This window comes from Erpetoichthys calabaricus, chromosome 5 (assembly GCF_900747795.2).
Source record: "Erpetoichthys calabaricus chromosome 5, fErpCal1.3, whole genome shotgun sequence".
Taxonomy (NCBI): domain Eukaryota; kingdom Metazoa; phylum Chordata; class Cladistia; order Polypteriformes; family Polypteridae; genus Erpetoichthys; species Erpetoichthys calabaricus.
Window position 1 is genome coordinate 146,498,194 of NC_041398.2, and position 25,000 is coordinate 146,523,193.

Genomic DNA, 25,000 nt, shown 5'->3' on the forward strand with positions numbered 1-25,000 from the left:
TCAGACTTCTACCTACACGTGAAGTTGGAGAATTAGTGATGAGTGAGTCAGTCAGTCAGTCAGTGAGTCAGTGAGGGCTTTGCCTTTTATTAGTATAGATATATATATATATATATATATATATATATATATATATATATATATACACGGCATTTGTAGTCTGAATCACAATGTGATTGTATGGGTGGTTACCTACCAGGTAACGCTTATGGTTGGCCAGCAAGTCAGCTAACATCCGCCCCGGTGCCTTCAGTTGTGAGATGCAGATCATAGAATGGTTGAAAATAGTTTACTGTCAAATAATGCAAAGAGTACGCGACATGTGTTTCGCCGTAATTCTTGGCTCATCAAGCGTACACACTCACTGCACTCCCTTACGGGAATTGAACCTCGGAACGTCAGCGCTAGAGGCGAAGCCCCTAACATTGCACCACGGCGTGTGGTTCGTTTATTTGACAGCATGTAGATCGGGGTAATTACATTCACGGCATTCGTAGTCTGAATCACAATCTGATTGTATGGGTGGTTACCTACCAGGTAACGCTTATGGTTGGCCAGCAAGTCAGCTAACATCCGCCACGGTGCCTTCAGTTGTGAGAAGCAGATCATAGAATGGTTGAAAATAGTTTACTGTCAAATAATGCAAAGAGTACGCGACACGTGTTTCTCCCTAATTCTTGCCTCATCAGGCGTACACACTCACTGCACTCCCTTACGGGAATCGAACCTTGGACGTCAGCGCTAGAGGGGCTTCGCAGCGGTGAAGTATTGCTTTTAAATTTTAATTCAGAAGAAAAGAAAACCTTTTTAAATTGAGGGAAAATATACCAATAACAATTTTGTTAAGGATCTGTTTTTTTGTGAAGCTGCCTTTACACAGCCTGTCCGCTGTTTTATAAACAAACGCCATATAAGGCCGTCCTTTCTCCTTGCATAGTGGTTCTGTATTGTTTCATTGTTCGTTTATTACGATTGTTATAGTTCTCTTTGTATACCACGTTGTCAGTTCAGCACTCCGGTTGTAATATGACCAAGTCGTGCAAGCTTACTGTTGAGAATGCAACGTATAGTTGTACAGGAGAAAAGCAATCTTGCCAAACTTAATTTAAACTTATGGTTTACACCGTGCTTTGTTTCCGCCTTAGCTGCACTTATGAATATGCTTGTATGCGTCACTCGCTCGCTTCTTATTGTTTCGCTGCCTTCTTAATTGTGTAATGAATGTTTTCTTCAGCGCTCTTTGGGGCTCTTCCTTGTTTTCTACGTACTGTGTTCACAGTCAGTTCACGTGATTACGTGGGAGGCGTGATGACGCGATACGCAACCCCGTCTCCCACGGCCAGCGAGCTGCAGTCCATTACAGTATATGGACAAAAAAAGAGGTTCCAGTTATGACCGTTACACTTTGAATTTCGAAATGAAACCTGCCTAACTTTTGTAAGTAAGCTGTAAGGAATGAGCCTGCCAAATTTCAGCCTTCCACCTACATGGGAAGTTGGAGAATTAGTGATGAGTGAGTGAGTCAGTGAGGGCTTTGCCTTTTATTAGTATAGATTTCATCTGAGCCTCCTTTTACTTATCTGTCGACTTTTGAACTGCCCACTGAAACTTACATTTCTCGTCTTATTCATAAACCTAGATCTGCCACTTGATCCTATGCCTACTTGATTGGTAAAAGCTTGGATGCCTTCACTTTCTTCAGTTATAACTAATACTGTATCATTCAGTCCTCTCTAAGATCTGGTTTTGTTCCTTTATCCCTTAAATGGGCTGTAATAACTGAACTTTTAAAGAAACCTGATGCTGACCTTAATAACTTCAATAATTGTGATCCTATATGAAATCTACCTTTTCATTAAAAAAATTATTTAAAAAGTAGCTGCATCACAGATTAATGCTTATCTCACAGATAACAACCTATTTGAGACATTTCAATGTGACTTTCATCCAAAACATAGTATGGAAACCGCCTTGGTAAAGGTCACTAATGACCTGTTGATTGCTGCTGATGCTGGGCTTTTAACAATCCTTGTCCTGTTTGATCTGAGTGCAGCCTTTGATACTGAATTATAGTACTTTGTTGAATTGTTTAGCTGCCATTGGCTTTACTGATTCCCCCTTATTTGGTTTACTTCATACCTGTCTAATCATAAAATTTCATAACATTTTTAAATGTAGTATATAAATACAGTGCTGGATGTATATGTAATTCTTTAGGTAAAAAGTTATTTGAATTATTGTTTCATATGTTAAAAAAAATAAAAATAGGCAAAAGAAGGTTAACTTGTTAATTTTTACGATTAATGTGGCCTAATTAAAGCTTTGAAAAATATTGTCACATCCGGGGCTGGCAATGAGGTGATCACCTCAGGCAGTGCTTTGGTCAGGGCAGAATTTTCATGTGTTTTTTTTTTTTTTTTTAGGGCTGGGAATCGATGAAAAAAATTAACTAATTAACTGCATAAATGTATGTAAATAATTCTGAGTAATCATATCTAAAATTAAAACATGACTAGTCAAGTCTTTTGTAGTGAAAATCAGCAGATTTTGATTTTGCAGCTGATTGATTAGATTATCACTTGCTTTAATTATGAGCAGTTTGCCTAGTTGTATCATCAGAAAATGGGGGGGGGGGGGGGGGGGGGGGGGGGCTGCCATTATATAACATTTGCTTTCACTTAAGGGTTAAACTAGTAAATGGTAGTTTTCCTTCAAAAGCACAATGAATGACATTAGGGATGCACCAATATGGGATTTTTGGGCTGATGCCGATATCCGATAATGTCTATGTACTTATCTGCCGATGCCGATATACATATTTATAAGATACAGAGAAAAATGAGACTTGATCTGTCTGGACAAGAATTACAGACAAAGTGAACATTTATTTGTATAACAATTTTGCACACCACATTCAATCATTAAAAACAAATGATAACTGCCACATTTTGCTGGCTACCTGTTGGTTATATGGGAAACAGTTTTGCAGGTTGTTGCTTTAAATAACACTTTTCTCTTTCTTTTTGATAGAAGAAATACAACAAATTCAACAATAATCGAAAAAATGAAAACTGAAAAAAATGGTAAAATGTACAATGAAATAAGCAATACCACTTAAGAATAACAACTTTTGCAGATTATTTACAATCAATAAAATGGCTTCTGCTCAGCCACATTTGGCTGGCTATCTGATCCTTTGTTTTACAGTCTGCAGTATTAAATACTATATAATACTTTTTCTCTTTCTTTTTAATGAAATAAATCTAACCAATCTATAATTTTAAAATAACAGAAAAGTGTACAATGGTAAAGAAATAATATTTTTTAAGCATGATGGGGAGGTTTTTCTTAATGAACAAGAGCATCTCTGCCTTGTCGCAGGAAATTCTGTTTCTCTTTACGTTGATCACATTAGAAGCCAAACTGAATAATCTCTTGCTGTCCATGCTACTACATGGGGCTGACAGGAACTTGTGCACTACTTTGGCAATGGTAGGAAACCGACTCCACTTGTTGTTCCAGTAATTCAGTGGATTTTCATTCCTCAGGATTGGTGCTTTGTAAAGAAAGCCCTGCACCTGCCGAGTAGCATGCATCCATAATACAGCATTATATTCTGTGTCATCTTTCATATCTAAAAGATAGATCTGCATTTTGGCTTTTACCAGGGCTGTCAGATTAAGATCAGAATCCTTATAATAAAAATAAGTACAGTATATGGCATTTGAATTGAATGCATGTCTGTATTGTATTTGCTGTTTTTTGAAACATTTTATTATTAATATTTTTGCTTTTCACTGTAGATCATGATCTACTTACAAGTTGCTCATTACTGCTTAAGAGACTCGGGTGAAAACAGTGGCTTCCATGAATGTGATTGGCTTTCCCACAAAAAGCAACGCAAAGAGAAATAAGACATGCACCGTACTGACACTTTCTAATGACAATGTTCAAAACAAAAACAAACAAAATTATCAGTGATTGCTCAAACAGAGTAAATGCAGTCATTTTTTTCTTTTTTTCCTAGAGGCCAGAGGACCTTATATCCCTGTGTCTATTTTTTACATTAAATAAACTGAAGCATTGCGACCCTTTACGTGTTTTACAAATGAAGCAAGTGTATTAAATGTTATTTTGTGGTGGTCTTTTATTTTGTGTATTATAATCAATTATTTAGCAGACAGCATTTTTCAAAGTAACAAAAAAGTGTAAAATGAGTTTAAATGTTTATTTACGAAACAATTTAGCTAACACGCACCGAACAAAATTATGAAGCAAAGAAGCATAGGCTATAGTTGGCTCAGTCGCTTGATGAAAACTAGCTATCTTTAAAATGGGTGTGTTTAACACAGAAGATGCTGACCGTTTAACTAATGACTAATAACACTATGGGTTAACAATTCAGAAACACGTATAGGCTTATCCTAAAAAGTTACGTGCAAAAACAGATCTGTAAAATCCCACAATAGTGTCCATCACGTCTTAAGTAACATGAAGCCAAAGTTAGTGCGAGGTAAAAACCAACAATCGCTCTTTTACATTCGATTGCCATTTTTCTTTCTTGCTTTCCAAGATTTTTTTATACATTCAAATTATGTTAGAATAGAATATTTTTTTTTTTTTTTGTAAACTCACCTCTGTTGTCATCTGGATGTTTTTCTGAGGCATCAATGTGTTCTCTTCAAGAATTTCGTTGTACATTTCGAAGAGCGTGCATGCCACCTTGTCATTTATCTTGGCCCTTTTTTGTTGTGGACAATCTATCCTTGATTCACTTGTTTGCATTTCGTGTGATGCAAGTTCCATCTGAGCTTGCAACATTTTGAGTGCCAGTGATTTTACATCTGCATCGAAATAGCAGTCTTTGTATCTTGGGTCTACAATAGTGGCAACACAGTACATGGGTTCTGTGTAAATCTCAATGATTGTTTACAGCCTCCAAGAGAACGCTTGTACTGGTTTTGACTCCGAAATCAGTATGAGTGCTTTTAGTCAACAGTCGTTTTAAGGCATTAACTGAGAGAATAACGTTAGAAGCCAAGGCTTCAGACTGGCAAGGAGTGTGATTATGTTCTTGATCAAACCCCACTGATTAGGTGTTAGAGTTGCAGGTAACTCAAAATCGGAGGCATAAGCCCCAATGGCTCTTTTCTGCTCCAGCAAGTTTTGCAGCATATAGAATGTGCTGTTCCATTTAGTCCAGTGGTTCTCAAAGTCGGTCCTGGGGGCCCACTGTGGCTTCAGGTTTTTGCTTCAACCAGATTCATAATCAGTGAGCAACTGCTAACACTGATCTCAATTAATTAGCTGTTTTTTCTCTTCTCTTATTCTATATTAAGAAAGCACAGAGGCATGAATTTTACATTTATTACAAGACATTTAGAAATATTTCCATTTTTGCTATTGATTTAAATGCTTAACTCACTTTTGTTGCTTTCTTTATATTTTGCCCTTTCTCTGTGCAGGGGGGTATTTTTCGTATGTCGCTTAAATCATCCGAGATCAGATGCCTCGTCTTGGATAAGTTAATGCCGGTGAAACTCATCAAGATAAGTCTGTTTTTCAAACATAGCCATGTATCAGATTAGTCTAGCTGGATCTAATCATATGAGATGAATGCGCGCGCCCGCGCTAAGTGAAAAGCCCATATATACTGAGTCTAGAAAACATGATCAGCAAGTCTTTGATAGGCTGTAACAAAATGACGAAAGAAAGGGCGCATTTTTTTTTCACACACGCGGCGCAAGATCTTTTATTCGAAGGACATGAAGAATTTCAAGATTTAATATGCACAAGGGGTTAGTTACACTGCAAAAGCAGCCCAGACCAGAAAAGACGGCTGGCAAAAAGTGGCTGACAAATTAAACGCTAAGTCCTGTGCATTGTACTTACTGAATGCAGCGTTTCATTTCCTATGTGTCAGATTAATTATTATTTAATATATCATAATTCCAGATCAAACGTCAGCACAAGGAGAACATGGGAACAGGTTAAAGTGAAGTACAAGAATATACTTCAAACTGGTAAATATTGGTATATAACTATTTAAAGAATTGTTGACATAAATAATCATATATAATATAAAAAACATTAATTTTAAAGCTAATAAGAAGGCAGACAAGCAAAAAACAGGTGGAGGTACACGCGGTCCAGACCTAACCCCTGCAGAAGAGTTGGCTTTCCAGCAAAATGCCCATCGCCCTGTTTCTGAGGGCATTCCAGGGGGAAGCTGGCAGGATGCAGTGCTCACTTCATTTCAGGTAAAGGATGGTCATTGCATATATTTGTCCTCCATGTGTGCCATAGGTATGTTCCATATAGCCCTCTTTTTTGTTGGGTCAGTTGCAGGGAATGCCATATCCCTTGAACCTGTGTCTGACCAACGAGATATTGACGAAGGTCAAATATTTCATGAAGACACTGTGTCTGATTATTCATCAGGAGGAGAGGTACATTTTCCAAATGATGTTTGATCAAACTCCACTCTGATCAGTCCCATGTGCCCCAATCACATTTGGAAATCCTGGTAATGAGAATGTTAGGCTGATTGAGATTCTTCATGGAACTGTGGGTGTTTTAGCCTGTGTATTACCTACCTGCAATGGCATGAAACGCCTCTTTTATTGTCTGCACATGCAGGTGTCCAGGAAACACTATGAAAACCCGAAGGAAATATTTCAGAGCCAAACAGACTTTACGAATTGCCTGGCAAACTGCACTTTTAGTTAGATTTTCCGCATCGCCTACAGTATATAGAAAAAGTGGCGCTTGTAAAAAACCTCAAAGCAATGCATACTATCTGTGTGGTTGTGAGAGTCCGACTTCGCCTAGTTTGACTTCGAATATAAGGTGCTAATAAATCTTTGAGGTACAATATTCCCTCTCTATATGAAATTCTCTTCGCATAATTTGCGCACCAATATCAATTGGTCGCTCATTCATGAACGGCGAAGCCATGATTGGATGACTTCCACGCACCGTCACTGATTACGTGTGTAAACTAATTCTTGTTTACGTAGAACAAACCTGCTCTGAGCGGGTTTGAAGATTAGGATGTGTTGCTATGACAACACTTCCAGCAAGAGTTTCGAAAAACCGACAGATCCAGGATCAGGCCAAATCATCAACAATTACATCCGGCTAAACGACTAATCCACGTATGAAAAATACCCCCCAGTTTTCCCCTTTGTTGTATCTTATTAATGACAATTAAAAACTAGCAGAGCAGACACTGAATCATGAAAGGCTGCAACTACTTTAGCGTTAGACCTACTAATTAGAAAACAATGTATTAATTAAACAATTAGAACACCTGGAAAAATAGAGTGAACATCAAGATGAAAATATTGTTAAAAAGAAAAAATATATATTATTCCCATATGACTGCTTAGTACATTTTAATATTTTTTTTTTTTTTACCAAACTTAGTTTTCTAAATTCCATATTATTCCCAAAACACAGAATCTGGGCAATAACAGTTTACTTAACTAGCCCCGGATTCCAATTAAAAACATAAGCGGGTTGAAAAAAAAAAACCCGCAGCCACAGGGGGTCCCCAGGACCAACGTTGAGAACCCCTGATCTAGTCGAAAGTTCATACCAAGTTCAGTTTGTATAGTTTTAAGATGTGAGTTGGCTAATTGTGAATGCTTAACACTAGAATTACCAGAGCCTATGAAAAAACTCATAGATCCATCCCACCTTAAATCGCTTCTTAAATCCGTTCGCACCTCTCCGCCATCATCTTTTGTCTTCTAAATGTGTAGATAAAGACAAGCTGCAAGCAGCCGGCTATTCCATCCCCCTACCGACTTAAAACATGCACGAACTTCTCCCAGCTCATGCCTTGATTGATTATCTGGGAGTGAAGTGGAGTTTTAGAGTGGAAATAATAGATCGTTATTTGGAACACACGCATTTCATATGTGTTCCGTTTCTACAGTAATCTGTGTAAACACATTTTTAAAACAGAAACGTTTTTTCATATTTCAGTAGTAAATGACAAAATGTAGGCATAAACTATATAATGTTTGAAGCCTGAAGTCCAAATATCAAAGAAACACTTTCACGAAAGGTACAAATATAACAGAACAAGTGCACTTTTATTCAAAAATATAACTGCAGAAAAAAAAGCCGCCTTAGTGTGCGACATTGACACTCATTTAAATCGAGTATCAGTTGCTGTCTGGGAATCAACAGGTCACGAGTTCGATCCTGCATGACTCACTTTTGAGAAGTGAACTGCTCTTATTTTTACTATTTTACAATAAAAAGATACATTTGATTTCAGTCTGTAACAGCTGGTGTAATTTATGATATTTGTAAAGGTTAGCTTTGTTTTTGTTTTTTTTAATTTACTTTTCATTCTCTCAGTCTCGTTCAGGATCCTTCCCTACCCCATCTGACACTGCTGTTTTCACATAAAGACGCGCTATAGCTCTGCAGTGTATCACGATACATACGACCGCGTGTTTTTTTTTCCCCAATCTTGCCAGTCCCCACGTGTTGTTGTATGCTGTTTCTTTTGTACTCCAGGACATGCAGAGGAAAGCATAGTAAAGAGCAGTAACTTCAGTGCTATATGCAATCATCAGACACTCCCCATCTGACACTGCTGTTTTCACATAAAGACGCGCTATAGCTCACCCAAGGAGCGCCCTTCCTACATTTACGACATGTGTACTTGTAGGAGTGTACACACCTCTCTGTGCTATGGTTCCTATTACACTGAACAAGCACCTGTAATTTGCAGCTCAGTTCATTATCTCAAAACACCACGCACATTCACAGTAATTCCCAGTTATGTCCACCACTCACACCCACAACCATACAGAACTGATTCCACATCAGAGAATTTCCAGTTCCAGCATAAATTCACACCCGATCTGACGCTGTTCGTTTTCAAATAATATTGCATTAGTGCGATGATGTTTTCCCATATATTGTCTTTCTTTCAGGTGTGTAATAGAAACCACAGCATAGAGAGAAGTGAGTACATTGTAACAGGTACACACGTTGTAAATGTAAGAAAGACGATCCTTGCGTGTGTGTGAACTATTAACATTTGAATCTGATGATTGCATATAGCGCGGTCTTATTCAGTGCGTGCAAGAACATGCAGGTGGCCAGTTGCTGTGTGCTACAACATGCTGGCGGTGATCAATGCACATTTTAAAAAAAGAAAGAGACAAATATATGTGACGTTTTGATGAAATCATTTTATGATGCGAATAGTACCAGTCAGAAAACATTGTCGAAGTAATGCAATATTATTTGAAAACGAACAGCGTCAGATCGGGTGTGAATTTATACTGTGGCGCTGTTAGAGTCAGATCAGAAGCTGAATAAGCTCCTGTTCTGACCCTAAGTAAAAAAGCATGAATTAATCAACAGAAATAACCGCGATCGACATTTTAAACTTAACGATTTACAGTGCATACCAATTTATACATTTTATGTCCATTTGAGGTTACAAAGAAAAAAAGAATCACTTCCTCCCCAGCGGGGAATCTAACTCGGGTCTCTAAGGCACGGCAAGGCTGCTGTGTTCTGATTCTGCAAATCTTACCGTTACGCCATGGAAGGTGTTATATCAGCCTTGAACCTTTTGTGAAAGTGTTTATTTGATGATTGGATGTCAGGCTTCACATATTCTATAGTTTATGCCTACATTTTGTAACATTTATTACTACAATATGAAAAGTTTCTGTTTTAACAATGTGTTTACACTGATTACTGTAGAAACAGAACACACATGAAATGTGTGTGTTCCAAATAGCGATCTATTATTTCCATTCTAAAACTCCAGCACTTCAGTCACTCCAACATAATCAAACGAGGCATGAGCTGGGAAAACTTAGTGAACGTTCTGCGGCGGTGGGGGGTGGAATAGCCGGCTGCTTGTTGTTCTTCTTAATCAGCACATTTAGAAGACAAAAGAGAGGTGAGAACGGTTTTAAGGTGGCCCGGATCTACGAGTTTTTTGTAGACTCTGGTAATTCTAGTGTTAAAGTGACTGACTAGTTTTCTGCCGATCGCTATTGTATCCGAGACACTGCGCTAGGATAGTATGCAGTCGTTCATGGCAAGCTGTAAAGTATGAGCCATACATGGCAAACTTGGGATCCCGCATTCCTCCATAGCCTTTGCTATGTTTCGTGCATTGTCTCGTAATACTTCATGAACATCCTCTTTGGGTATTTTCCATGTTTCAAACATTCTTTTAAACGCCACAGAGAGTGCAGCACCCATGGGTGATCCAGAGCATTCTTGGGCGTGCAAGATTGCATTCTGCAATTCAAATTTGCGGTCGATCCACTGAGCAGTTAAACTAAGCATACTAATAGCACTCGTATCAGATGTCCATATATCAGTGGTAAAGCTTATGGCTGTGACATCTTCAGCAAGGAGTTTGTGCACATGACTTTCCACATCCATCCATCCATCCATTATCCAACCCGCTATATCCTAACTACAGATAACTACAACTACAGATTGTTACCACAATCTTATATAACTCTGGAAGCGCTGTATCAGAAAAATAACGGCGACTGGGTATCTCGTAATGGGGCTCAAGATGCTCAAGCAGCCTTCGAAATCCTGTATCTTCTACAACAGAAAATGGCTGCTCTTCCAGAGCAATAAATTCCATCACCTTTGCAGTAATTGTTTGAGCTTTAGGGTTATCTTTATCAAATTTCTTTGATTTTTCAAGTAACTGATCAACACGCTGAGCACTGCAGTTTTTGATTTTGTGTGTGGTGGCGCAGGATTCTCCTCTTTTGCTCTGAGGAATTCTGTATATTTGTCAGGATGGCGTGTCTTCAAGTGTGTAATTAAGTTGGTGGTATTGAAATTTTGCGCTTTGGTCCCTCCGCGCAAAACATTAGTCGAATAAGTGTTGCAAATGGTATATTTTATGTTGCTCTCACTCACTTTGAAAAACTTCCACCCCGCAGACATTTTTGCACAGTAGCCCAGCGTTGCCTAAACGTCTGGCACATCCGGAACACAGTGAATGTGTCATCAATATCAGTTTGAATCATCGGTCAAATTTAGTCATCGGTCTGATGCCGATAAAATTATTTTAACCCATTATCTGCCGATACAGATATAAATCCGATATTATCGTGCATCCCTAAATGACATAAATTCAGTGTTTGCAGATTCATATTTAACAGTGACATATGCTGTTATGCTTGTCCTACTATCTCGGTGTTTTGGTAATCACATGTCTCTGTTAACATTGTATAAATACTGGGATGTGCTTTGTCCTTCGAACCATTGAAACACAATACATTTTTTTTTGGTATTAATGCATGGAACGGCTCATGTCATCGCTGGTGTAAACAAGTAAAGTAGCCACTTCGTTTGAATCTTGCATTGATGTTTACTTGCTACAGCTGTTTGCACTGGCACTCCTCCCGCATCCCACAGTCCTATAGGTGTAACTGTGGATGCATGTAAGTTAAACTTCAGTGTGACCTTTAACTGTTTACACCAGTTAGAAACTGGACATATGCTTAGTCTGACGGGCATCTGTAGAAGTGCTCATTATAATCAGAGAATGAATGAAAACCCCCTTTAATTTTTTTTGGGCCCGTGTGGGACACTGTTTAGAAGCGATTAATCTTATCTTTCCTCTTTCTCCTGTTACAAATGTGTAACAGTACAAGTTAAAAGATTACATCTTATTTGATTGGTAACGTTATTTTGCTCTCAAAGCAGGCACAAGTCTGTTTCAGAATTAATTCCACAATGGGATAAAAGTGGCAATAACTCAAATCTATGTGTATGTGTTTTACTTACATGAATATATTATATATTTATATGAATAATATGGTAATGACGAACGTAACAAGCAAACACAACTCAGAAGTACTGGAGTTTTCTATGTTTTACTTAGGGCACCGTTACCTTGTGGAACAAAGACTATCTTACACTGTGTTATCTTGATTATGGAGCACACATTCAAAACAAAGCAAGAAAGCTTTCCTACCAATCAGTTTATTTTCTGCCACTCACATTCCGTCTTTTTCTATACAACTAACACTCCCACTTTTTGTCTCTTGACTCCCTACTACAACTTCCTTCCGTCACACCTTGCTCTTTCCCCTAAATGTTTCCGGTTACTCCTCTCCTAACAGGTGTATCTGGCCCTTACAAAACAGAAGCCTTTCTCCTAGACCCCATCACTTACAGCATTCCATCCTTTCAGCTCCCCCACAGCCCATCATCAGCTCCCTGCATATCACAATATAAATCCATAGCCGTTTCCTGTATTTTTTGAAATTCATGTTGTGAAAATTGATATCCATTTAAATATATACTTTCAATAAGGGCTGGCAAAATTTTTTTTAAACTTCTAGTTGACTTGTTGCAGGAATTTAAATTATATCCATACATTACAGTTCTACATCACATATAAATCTATTAAATTACAACTGTGTTTAAATAGTGACCCAACAGAAACTTTGTCAATTCGACTGTTCATAAACTGTGACTGTAAAATTTTAAGTTGTAGGTGGCACAACATATAAACACAATTTCATTTTAGGCTTAACCCTTTTGTGTAAATACTGCTGACCTAGGTAAAATAGCGAATTCTCTTATAAAACTTCATGGTATTCCCTTGATGCGGTTCACACTTACCTTAAAAAGTTTAAAATGTCCTGTAAGAGCTGTGGTGGATTGCCGGCTTCTTTCTCCGGCCCTCACCCCCAGGCTGCCAGGAGGAGCTCTCCCAGCAGCGTGGACATGCCCCGAGTTCCAGCAGGGCCTCATGGACTATGTAGTTTTTATACACAGCCCTGCTGGATACCTTGGGGGCCACCAGGCGTCGCTGTAGGGGGGCTCGTAGGCTCACATGTGCCCTATAACCCGGGAGTACGTCACGGTCATGTGACAGGAAGAAACAACGTGCTCCCGGGGTGAAGAAAAGGACTGTTTGCCCTGACCCGGAAGGAAAACGGACTTGTGGGTTTTGCCAGGAACCATTTCCGGATCAGGGGATATAAAAGGATTGTGGGAAGCCCAGAACACTGAGCTGAGCTGGGAGGAAGGGTGGCAAAGTGTCTGGGAGTGTGGAGGATTGATTATTGATTATTGTGGTTTGTTATTGAGTATTGTGGAGAGGAGGGTGCTTTGTGCACTTATTTATAATAATAAATATTATATTTGGACTTTTACCTGGTGTCTGACGTCTAGTCTGAGGGTTCAAGGGGTCACGGAGACCTCTGTCTGTCACAGAGCCTATTCCTAGTTCTATAAAATTTATGAATATTTATTAGATAACAATGCATAATCTCTGGGAGGTTTCTAAAACCCCCGTAAATAGAATTGTATTGGTATATTCTTGCCATTTCTAACAGCTTCAAGTAAACATTATTCTTCAGTTAGTGACAGCCTTGCCATGAGTAAGGTGTGGAAGGCATAAGGTTTTAAACCGTGCCTAGACACATGCCTATGGGCCTTTTGAGTCTGTGTAAATATGTAAGAAAACAACACTTAATTTATGTGCTGTGCTGTACGTTTCGGGTGTACAGAAGAAGAAGCTAAGAATGTTTAAGTATATAAGAATTTAAGAATCTTTAATTAGAGAAGAAGAAGTAAAGAACCTTTAAGTAGAGAAGAAGTAAATAACATTTAAGTATAGAAATAACTAAAGTTTCTCAAGAAAAGCTAAGTTTAGAGAAGATACATTTTTCCCCTTTTTTTTGTCATTTATTTTCTGTGCTTAACTATTTTTTCTTTTATCCTTGTGTGGATTATTTGCTTTTAACTTTCACTAAATATTTTTAAAATGAACTTTTGGACTTTGAGATTTCTTTTGGCACGTGTTTTATCCGTGCTTGACCACACCTGTATCTCGGCAGCTGCATGTCCCTTTTCACTCTTCTTGTTTGCATATAATTTTTTTTACTTCTGTTGTAGTTTCTGATTATCTTAATATGGCTGTCATTTTCCCATTAATGAAGAAAGAAATATAGACATTATTACTGACCAATTTCATCCTTTCTTATTAAAAATCTTGGAAACGATTGTTGCCCATAAGTTACACTGTCAACATGATTTCAAATAACTTTGTGAAAAATTTCTGCCTGGTCTCAGATCCAACCAGCCTTAGTCCAAATATTAAATAATTTACTTGTTAACTGTGGCAATTTCTGTGTCTCTGTTTTGCTTCTTCTATACCATTTAGCTGCATTTACACTGTAAACCATCAGATCCTCGTGTATCATTTAAACACACATGCTGCATCTAGCACTGCTTTAAAATGGTTTGTTAAACTGGGGACAATTAGTTGAAGCAAAAATTTTTAGATCTAATTCTACCCTCATTCTTATTTGTATAAGCCTCAATCTTAGGACCTATTTTATTTCTAATATACAGTATTTATCACCCTTGGTGACATTATTTGCCAGTTTAGTTTTCAGTTTCATATCTATGCAGATGATAAACAGATTTATTATCAGTGATCCTTCTGTATACACTATTCTCTGTTATCCAACTCTTTATATATATAAAAAAAAAAATCCAGAACTTGTTTAATCCCAGTCTTTTGCACTTGAATATAAACAAAACTAAAGTGTTGTATATTGGCATTAGAAATAACTTCATGTATTAAACTTAATTATTAGAAAGAGTGAAAGGGAAGGACTACAGGACAGTAGTGAGTCCAGCTATGTTATATGGGTTGGAGACGGTGGTACTGACCAGAAAGCAGGAGACAGAGCTGGAGGTAGCAGAGTTAAAGATGCTAAGATTTGCACTGGGTGTGACGAGGATGGACAGGATTAGAAATGAGTACATTAGAGGGTCAGCTCAAGATGGACGGTTGGGAGACAAAGTCAGAAAGGCGAGATTGATTTGGTTTGGACATGTGCAGAGAAGAGGTGCTGGGTATATTGGGAGAAGGATGCTAAGGATAGAGCTGCCAGGGAAGAGGAAAAGAGGAAGACCTAAGCGAAGGTTTATGGATGTGGTGAGAGAGGACATGCAGGTGATGGGTGTAACAGAACAAGATGCAGAGGACAGAAAGATATGGAAGAAGATGATCTGCTGTGGCAACCCCTAACGGGAGCAGCCGAAAGAAGAAGATGATTTTAGAAAGTAATATTTTTGCTGTTACCCAGGTTTGGCAAACAGATGTTATTGTTTGATATCATTCTTGGTTGTTAATGCAGTTCTAAACTCTCTTACTATAGTTTGATGAGTTTTCAGCTGTTGACACTTCTTGATAAAGTATTTTTTCTATATTTCTTTTAACAGAGCTTCTAATTTGAGAGTGTTTTTCTAGCTGATATTAATTAGCAACTGAAGGACTTTTACTCTGACTTTCAGTGTAACCAGTTTTTCCTGTGGTTTCTTTAGTCATCAACAAAAATAGAAAATAACTGCAATATGTCTGGTTTTACTTTTGTTATTTTAATGATAATTGTGAACTTTTTCAATATCGGGGATAGACATTTTAGCAGCCTTCGGCAAAACGCAGCTTTTCATTAATCCGGACGTAGATTAAGCTTGTCTATTCTGGCTTGTTGCATTTTTATGGTAAAATTTTGAAAGCCACATACTTCATTCCAGGTGTTTCTCAGCAGCAAAAGGTGCAAGGCAGGAAAAACTCAGTCCATGTTGTTACAAAGCCTAAAATTGTGAGCTGTATCTAAAAAACAATGATTCAGAAAACCATTTAAATTAACAAAAAAAGACTCAGATTATTTTTGTCCACACACAGCACTAATTTTTCATCATGATTTGCAGAGAATCCTGGCTCTCCTATTCTAAGTCAGTGGGTAACTGATGTTATGTACTATTAGAAACTGGAAAAAATCAAATTTGCACTTAGAGGATCTGTACAAAACTTTTTCAAAACCTGGCAGGATCTAATCAATAACATTTTAGAATAAGCATTCAAATTGAGGGGTTCTCTCCCCTCTTTTGCTCCATTTATCTTTATTCATTAATTAATTTGTCTATTTACTTACTGTTACTAGCTTTAAGTTTTACTCTGCTGGCCTAGTTCTCTTTCTCTGGGGTGGGGTTGATTTTGTTTCGAACCTTTTATTTTTTTAAAACCTGAGTTACTTGTATGGAATGCTGTTTTATTTTAATAAAATGAAAATATATATATGTAAATAAATAAATAATATTACATATGTTTTGAGTTTAATTCACTTTTTACCCAGAACTAATTCACGACAATTGTAGTCAGTGCAGTGTTGTGCAGTCATAGTTATAGCCAACTCACAATTACATAATTGAAGGACTAATACATTGTACATGCTTTTGTAAGCTAACTAGCTTAGGTAATTAACAAGCTATTTCACATTTTGTTATGATAAGCCAGCTGGAATGTGAGAGTGGAAAAAGAGCCATAGAAGATTAAGAAATCATTGACAAAATGTACATTGTGTCCTGCCATATGGTAACACTGAGGCCAGAAATTCTTGTTAAGATGTGGTTTCTTTCCTATAGTTTAACTCATTCTGAAGCAGTGACAAATTGAGTTTTGATATTGTAACAGTAGGGGGCGCTAGAGCTCCCTTGAACCCTCAGGTACCACGCCAAACACCAGGTAAATGTACAATTATTATTCTTTTTATTACAATAATGTGCACTAAGCACCCTCCACTCCACACTACTCATAAACACTATACAATACTCAATAATCAATTACTAATACAATTCTCACTCCTCCTCTCCCAGACACTTAGCCACCCTTCCTCCCAGCTCAGCTCACTCGTCTGGGGTTTCCCGGAGTCCTTTATAGTCCCTGACCCGGAAGTGATTTCATCCCCACAATCCATAAGTCCTCATCACTTCCGGGTCAGATTAAAAGTCCTTTTCTTCAACCCGGAAGCACGTCGTTCCTTCCGGTCATGTGATCATGACGCACTTCTGGGTTATAGGGCACGTAGCACTCTGTAAGCCTCCCTACAGCTGCTCCTGGTGGTCCCCATGGTATCCAGCAGGGTTGTTTATAAAAACTACAATGTCCATAATGCCCTGCTGGAATTTGGGGACCTTCCATGCTGCTGGGAGGGCTCCATCTGGAGGTGTGGACCGGAATATTTGGCCGGCCATCCCTCACAATATATACACACACAATGTTTCTCACATAAGTCTGACACAGCAGTTGGGGCACCTCTTGTTCAGGGGTAACAGTTAAACAATACAAATCACAACATGGAATTTCTAAATTAAAAACAATAGTTTCTCAGAATAAATAAAGCCTAGAATGTAGCTGCAATGAAGCACATGAAGTTAAATATACAGTACTGTGCAAAAGTTTTAGGCAGGTGTGAATAAATTCTGCAAACAAAGAATGCTTTCAAAAATGGAAGTGTTAATCATTTATTTTCATCAATCAACAAAATGCAGTGAATGATCAAAAGAGAAATCTAAATCAAATCATTATTTGGTGTGACCATCCTTTGCCTTCAAAACAGCATCAATTCTTGTAGGTACACTTGCACACAGTTTTTGAAGGAACTCGGCTGGTAGGTTGTTCCAAACATCTTGGAGAACTAACCACAGATCTTATGTGGATGTAGGCTTCCTCACATCCTTCTGTCTCTTCATGTAATCCCAGACACGCTCGGTGATGTTGAGATCAGGGCTCTGTGGGGTCCATACCATCACTTCGAGGACTTCTTGTTCTTCTTTACGCTGAACATAATTCTTAATAACTTTGGCTGTATGTTTGGGGTCGTTGTCCTGCTGCAGAATAAATTTGGAGCCAATCATACGCCTCCCTGATGGTATTGCATGATGCATAAGTATCTGCCTGTATTTCCCAGCATTGAGAACACCATTAATCCTGACCAAATCTCCAACTCCATTTGCAGAAATGGCCACCCGATCCTCTAGAGACTCAAGTTCCCAAGAACGTTAGGGGCTTTGCCTCCAGCGCTGACGTCCGAGGTTCGATTCCCGAGAGGGAGTGCAGTGAGTGTGTACGCCTGATGAGCCCAGAATTAGGGCGAAACACGTGTCGCGTACTCTTTGCATTATTTGACAGTAAAACTATTTTTAACCATATATATATATATATATATATATATATATATATATAATATCCTCTTTAATAAATCCCCTGTGTGCATCCAGTGTCCGTGTGTGTGTGTCTTCTGGTGAAGTGTGCATGCGCGGGGCATGGTGTGACACTTCAAAGGCCGCCTGACCCGTCACACAAGACAGCGAGGGTAGGACCTATAAAATATCGCGCGGCAGATCCAATCAGATTTCGGTAAATGAGGTAAGACCTAAAACATAAAACACGAAAAATCCAATCGGGTACTGAGACGCGGAGACCAGCTTCCCCATTGTTGTGCAAGTGTTCACTTTGAGGATGTCAGATTTGCGATTAAGAAGCTTGGCCCGGTAAAGTGTAAAGTGTCAGTTGTTGAAGGAGTTTTCCTAAATATACGAATTTTCATGATATTACAATACAATGACTTTTAAAATTAGATTTATTTTCGCGAACATTACATCAGTTGTTGGGGAGAATCTGCTGATTGCCCACTATTGTGACAGAAAATTAAACGCCTATTACGGACAGCAAAGCCAGTATTGCTGTCTGAGAAAATTACAGGCATTTTACGGAAAAAATTGAATGAGGTAAAAGGTCCCTTGCCATTGAATATAGACTGTTCCTACTAATGTTTATGGACTACTGTTCTAGCGCCCGTTATTGTAACGGGCTTAATGTCTAGTATATATACTGTATAATATATATAATATATGCAGTATATACAGTATGTGTGTGTATGTGTATATATATTTACAGTGGAACCTCGGTTCACGAACGCCTCGGTACACGTACATCTCGGTTTACGACCAAAAAGTTCGCCAAACTTTTGCCTCAGTTCACGACCACACACTCGGTATACGAACAAGCCAGTTTCCCTTTTGGTTTGTGCGCGCTGATGATTTCCGCACGTGTTGCATTGTTCTCAGTCAGACGTGAGCTGCTGAACTGCTGCAATGTAAGAGAGAGAGAGCAGGCAGGCTCGTGTGCTGATGAGAGAGAGAGAGAGAGAGAGAGAGAGAGAGAGAGAGAACAGGCAGGCTCGTGTGCTGATGAGAGAGAGAGAGAGAGAGAGCAGGCAGGCTCACGTGCTAGAGAGAGAGAGCGCGTGCAGCTGAGAGCGAGCCTGTACGTGCAGCTGAGCAGGGAGCCTGGGTGTTTGTCAGTGTTATTCAATGTTTTTACATTAGTTTACTATTACACTGTGCATTCTATGCTGTAATTAACTATATTTGTGCTTAAAAATATTTAAAAAAATATATTTACATACAGTTCGTACGGTCTAGGATGGATTAATTGTATTTACATATAATCCTATGGGGGAAATTGCTTCGGTTCATGACCAATTCGGTGTAAGACCAGAGGTTTGGAACGAATTATGGTCGTGAACCGAGGTTCCACTGTGTATGTGTGTGTATATATATATATATATATATATATATATATATATAGTACCTAAGGCCAGGTTTATACTTCACACGCAATTCGCGGATGCGTCCATTCCAGCAAGCATCGGCACAAGACAGAAACAAAATTCCTGGGCGGGGCATCAGCTCATGGCAAGGTGAACACAAACACACACATACACTGACGTCATTTTAGCTTTACCAAATCTTCAAATCTTCATTTCTTTGGATGGACACCTCAGCACACTGTGGAAGCCCACCAAGAAAACATGCATACCGCTCTACGACCGTGCCACCCCATATGTGTAACTATTAGCAGTAGTCATTATTTAATCAAAGTTAATAATTTATCTGTAAAATGTAATATACATATTTTAATGTATTTCATCATGAAAGTGATATCACGTATAAATCTAAGAATTCTAAATGTGCAGAGAGCTGGAGTATTATAAATTTAATGTGTTCTGTGTGGCGATCTATTGCTGCTTACTGCTGCTGCTGTCAGTTCAGGTCAGGAGGAAGTCCCAGAAGCACGTAGCGATTTAACAACTGGGTCGGTTTTAAGATGATGTTTACGACGGTCTGCTTATGCCCTTATTTTTTTTCTCTGTGGCTCGAATACGCCATTGTACATTCTGATGGTATTGTGAAGGTGCAAAAAAAGAAGACGGCACAGAAGATGGTATGTGAGACTTTTAAAATATATAGTGTCATTACTTTGGGGAATATACAATGCTTGAATATCAAAGCATTTTGCTTCACCACATCGAACCATTCATCAAACATTGTAGCATGCACATCGATCCTGGAGGATCCTAAAAGTAGCTGAGCAGCAAGAATTCAGGGTTTGAATGTGGAGAGTTATGACGATATTCTAGAAGAAGATGAAATTACTGTATTTGAATAAATGTATAGTATATTGTTGTACATGAATAAATATTAGATATCCCCTGAAAATATGCCCTAGTGCATCTTTTGGAGCAAAAATTAATATAAGACCCGGTCTTATTTTCGGGGAAACATGGTATATGTAGTGTATATAGAGTCGTCTTACCTGCCTCACCCAGGAAATTTCCTGTGACAGTGGGCCTTGGTTATATTGCATAGCGTTAATTGGATGTATCAGAAGTACTGTGTAAATACTGGTGTACTTTTCTGTATACTATATTTGTTGTGTTACTCCAGAGCTATTCTTTGAATACAGAATTGCCATGTTCCATGTGAGATTTGTGTGTTATTTTACTCATTAAAAAATGATATGCATGTATAAAATGTATTCCTAAGTCTTTTTGTTAGTTATTTGATTTATAGATGCATTGTTTTCCAATACGTAATACTGAAGTTCAACTGTTGGTGTCTCACATTTTTTCACATTTATTGTTTCTTTTTTTGTCTGTAAAGCCTGCATATGTTGGAAGTTGTTCTAAAGTTTTGGGTGTAATTCTTTTAAAGCATTGATGTAAATATTCATGGAGTTAGGGTGATTTCTTTAATGAAGAAAAATAGTATTTCCATTTTCAATTTTTCATATGAACTACAAGTACTTTCGGATACATTTTCATAGAAGGTACTATTGAAAAATAAATTCTGTTTCATCTTGTGAAGTAGACTGAAAAATTCTGTCATTGGTAAACTAGTGGCTTATATTTTCTAGGCCTGAAGCTGAAGCTCCTTGTAGAAAGCGAGAAGACTACCTGGAGTGGCCTGAATATTTTATGGCAGTTGCCTTCCTGTCAGCTCAAAGAAGCAAAGATCCTAGCTCTCAGGTAGGGCTGAAACCACAGGGATTCTATTTTGATTGATATCGACCTCCCCTATTTCTTCCTTTATAACCCTGTGTGTCTGCCTGTCTGCCTGCTGGCTTTCTGTTTAATGTGAATCGGGTTATACAATATTAATGATCACTGAACACTTGAATCAAGTTTCCCAGTCTGATACAAGTTCCATTGGAAGCAAGACTTGTAAATTATCAGCTTCTGTACCATTTTAAGTTTGTATCTTGGGTAGTTAATGTTCTAAGTGAGAAACAGTTTTCACATAGTTCTCCTTTCAGTTTTATAAGACTGTTAGCCACCAGAAAGGGTTAGTATAAAATAGAAGTTTTTGGCAGCTGATATATTTTGTGTTGTTTTTGTGTAAAATTGTTATTTATTTGGAATGTTATTACTACACCTTTCATAAGCTGTACATTGATTTTTGTAGTTCCAAAAGGTCAAGTGAATAGTCCACTACAGAACCAGATTTTTTTAACCACTTATGCTGGTGGGAAATGGCCATATTTCAAAGTTGTTTGTGTATGTTGCAGTTAACCCACAAGTCAATGAAAGCAATAATGATATTTTTTACATACCCAACTGAGTGATTCTGCTTTTATAAAATTACCATTGGATAGCTGAGCTTCAGCACATTCTAATGATTTTTAGTTGTCTATGATTAGTCATTTCTATTACATATATTATGCATTTCTTGTGTGACTGCTCATTGTTGCTCATCCGTTACACACACATAGTTCAAGTCAGATTCTGCGCACAGTTTTGACTATACTGAAAATTACGCATTTGATGAGGGAGCTGATGCTATGCTTGATTTTTAAGTGCTGATTTTAGTGTAACTTTAAATTGTTGTAGCATGCAGCTTTACAGTTTAATAATCATGGGTTCAATTACCATACCTGGACTCTGTATACTTAATTTTCTTCCTATATTATTTTACTTAGTGGTGCTCCTTCAATTTCAACTTACAGTTCAGGCAGTGTTTCATAGTGTATCTGTTAGTACTGTTACACTGTACTTGTGCCTCTTGAAGTTTCATGCGAGAAACTCCTCTTTGCTCGAATGTCTTTGTATCATGCCGCTCCTGTCACTGTGTCATGAGTATGTGAGAGAGACAAAAATGTGATCCTGTTTTTAATCGTGCTGTTTATTCCACACTTGCAAAAAAAAAAAAAAAGCATCAACAATAAGAAAAATAAAAACACACTGAACTTCTGTGGGGCAACTGCAACAGAAGGCAGGTGAAGATGTGGAAGTGCAGCACAAAAATCCTATTGTAAAAAAAATTCAAGGTTTTGCTGTGTCTGATGGTAAATGGAAAATATTTTAAGGACTGACATTAAAAATAATATTGAAACTGCTACAGCCATACCTGTTTTGAAAGATTGTTTAGGTGCAAGAGACTAAATGTTTTCAAACAGAGTGGCATCTTGGGCCAAGCAGTATAACTTTGCAATGCTATGGCGTATGACATCATAACTTTGTACAGTGATAGTTGACAGAATGAGAAATTCAAGAAAATAGATTCCAGGGTTGTTCATTATAAAATGTATTGGTTATGTACTGTAAATCCAATTTTATGGAGAGAAATCCCTAAAGTACCAAATTCTTTGTATTTTATGTAGTTAATACTGGAGGAAATAAAGGTTTGCATTTACTATACATTCTTTTCAAATTTTACAATGTTGTACTAAACTTTTCAGCCATTTACAGCTCCTTTACTACATAAGCAGAGTAAAAGACATTTATTTTTGGGTGTGTAATTTAGGCACAATAATGCCAGGAACCCTTAATGCATAAGGGTTTAATAGCCATTTTTCTTTTTGTTGTTTGCATAAGAATAACAGTCGTAATGACACCATCCCAGGCAAAATGGTAATTATGTGTTGTTATTTATTTGTCAATATTTAAATGAAAATTTTGTCAATAATTAAATGAGAATTCTGAATGTCACTAATGAAGAGCATTACTTTACTTGTCAATAACATAAACTTCTCTTGCTAAATGTAGTAATTGCTGTGAACTAAGCAACTTGAGCTTGGCTATGCTGGGTGACAGCTCTTTCAGCTGAAGATGGTGAAAAGCAGTAAGGGAATTGATTCTTGGCAAAGTAAAGCAACAATATGTTTGAGCTAATATCAAGCAGAATGTTGGAAACTGTCAAATTATGGAAAATTAAGAAGATGCAGGAAATATAGTTTGTCCCCCACCAGAGTATTTATACATTGTGCAGCAAATCTTATAAATACTGTATCTACTAGAAAATGTCATCCCTTTCATATGTTTATAATGTACTAACCCTATTTAAAGTTTAAGTTAAAATAGAACTAGAGGAAAGTACTATAATGTGACTCTCACTGACATATAGTAATAATAGAGTCATGTACCAATTTACATCCGAGTTGAGGCTGTTCGTATTTAACAATCAGTTTACCTTTATTTTTTTTTTTTAACTGATGGGCAGGTGTGAAATTTATTGTTGAGCTAGCACTTTCCTTTTATGACCCATTTCCACAATCTCACTATACTACACAAGCTTTCCCTGTGAAGCACCAACAAATGAACGAGTTTTCCCCATGATATAACAAACACTGTGGAATACCAACAAGTATACGAAAGGCGTGGGGGTGTCCCCATAAAGTATTGATTGTTTGCCACACAGAACAACTGCCGATTTCCCTGTGGAGTTTTGGGAGCACCACAGAGGTGGTTCAAAAATGGGGTATTGCACCCTGAAAAAAGGCCACACAAACTCAAATATTGGTGTATGCTACACTGACAGATAAAGTATTTGTACTGGTGTCCCACACCAGATCAACAGAGCCTCAGTTGCAATGACTTGTACACTTTGTAACCTAACATACGACCAAATGGATCCGTAAGTTGGCGCATGACTGTATTACACAAGCCCGAGAAAAAGTATTCTGGGAAAATAGCAAAAATTCTTGAGCCACAGGACACTATTCCTACATTAACATTCAGTAAATGTTGGGAGGTGTAATGGAGGAAGTGAAACACTAAATAAAATATAAAGCAAGGAGAACAACAGTACAAAGACAAGATAATATAAAATTGCATCAAAAAAGAAACAAAGTAAAAATATAAGTTGCATGTACTGTTAATGCTACTCATCTGTGAGATAAAGCCGTTTCTGAGATGGGATATCTTGATGTCATGCTCTGGTGGAATTTCCAAGAGGCAAGGACTGTGAAGATAGGTCATGAGATTTTTGAATAACATCCTCGATAGTCAATTCAGACTTAATGTAACAGCACCTGGAACTGTGAAACATCTCAGCCAATAATTATAGAAGCTGTCTTGACATTCCTTTGCAACTGTGTGAGATCCTGGACAGTTATGTTAAAAAAACACGTCATGCTGCACCCTGTTAAGCAGGGTTTTAGATCCCACCCCAGAGCTCTTTAGCATTCTCAAGAACAACACCCTCTGCTATGCCCTACTGTGGATGACACTGCTGGGGTTGAGATTTAATGAGAGATGATTTAGTGATATGGCGGTAAAAATCACATAAGAGAAAATAACTTAGTTTTCTTTAATGATGACAGATAAAGAGGCGTTTGTTAGAGGAATCTGTGAGTAAGTGACACACCATCTGTGGTCTAGCGACCCACGTCCTGCTTACAGAGGAATCGAAGCATTATGCACATCCAAATCGTTCCTCTGAGAGTTGCAGTCAGGGCGGCTGATTTAACAGTCCTTACGGATGACACTGCAGTTGTGACCTGCTGGGCTGGCTACTTTGAGCAGTTGATCAAAGCTGATCCTCAGGC

General features: G+C 38.0%; 1 protein-coding gene across 1 annotated transcript in view; it reads left to right on the top strand.

Moving 5' to 3' along the window:
• The window catches only part of LOC127528033 (deoxycytidylate deaminase-like), a 329,736-nt gene that overhangs the window by 54,394 nt on the left and 250,342 nt on the right, over positions 1–25,000 (top strand). The window contains exon 2 of the mRNA XM_051928641.1: positions 21,092–21,203. Within this exon, the coding sequence (XP_051784601.1) occupies positions 21,092–21,203 (112 nt within the window). The remainder of the gene's footprint in view (positions 1–21,091; positions 21,204–25,000) is intronic.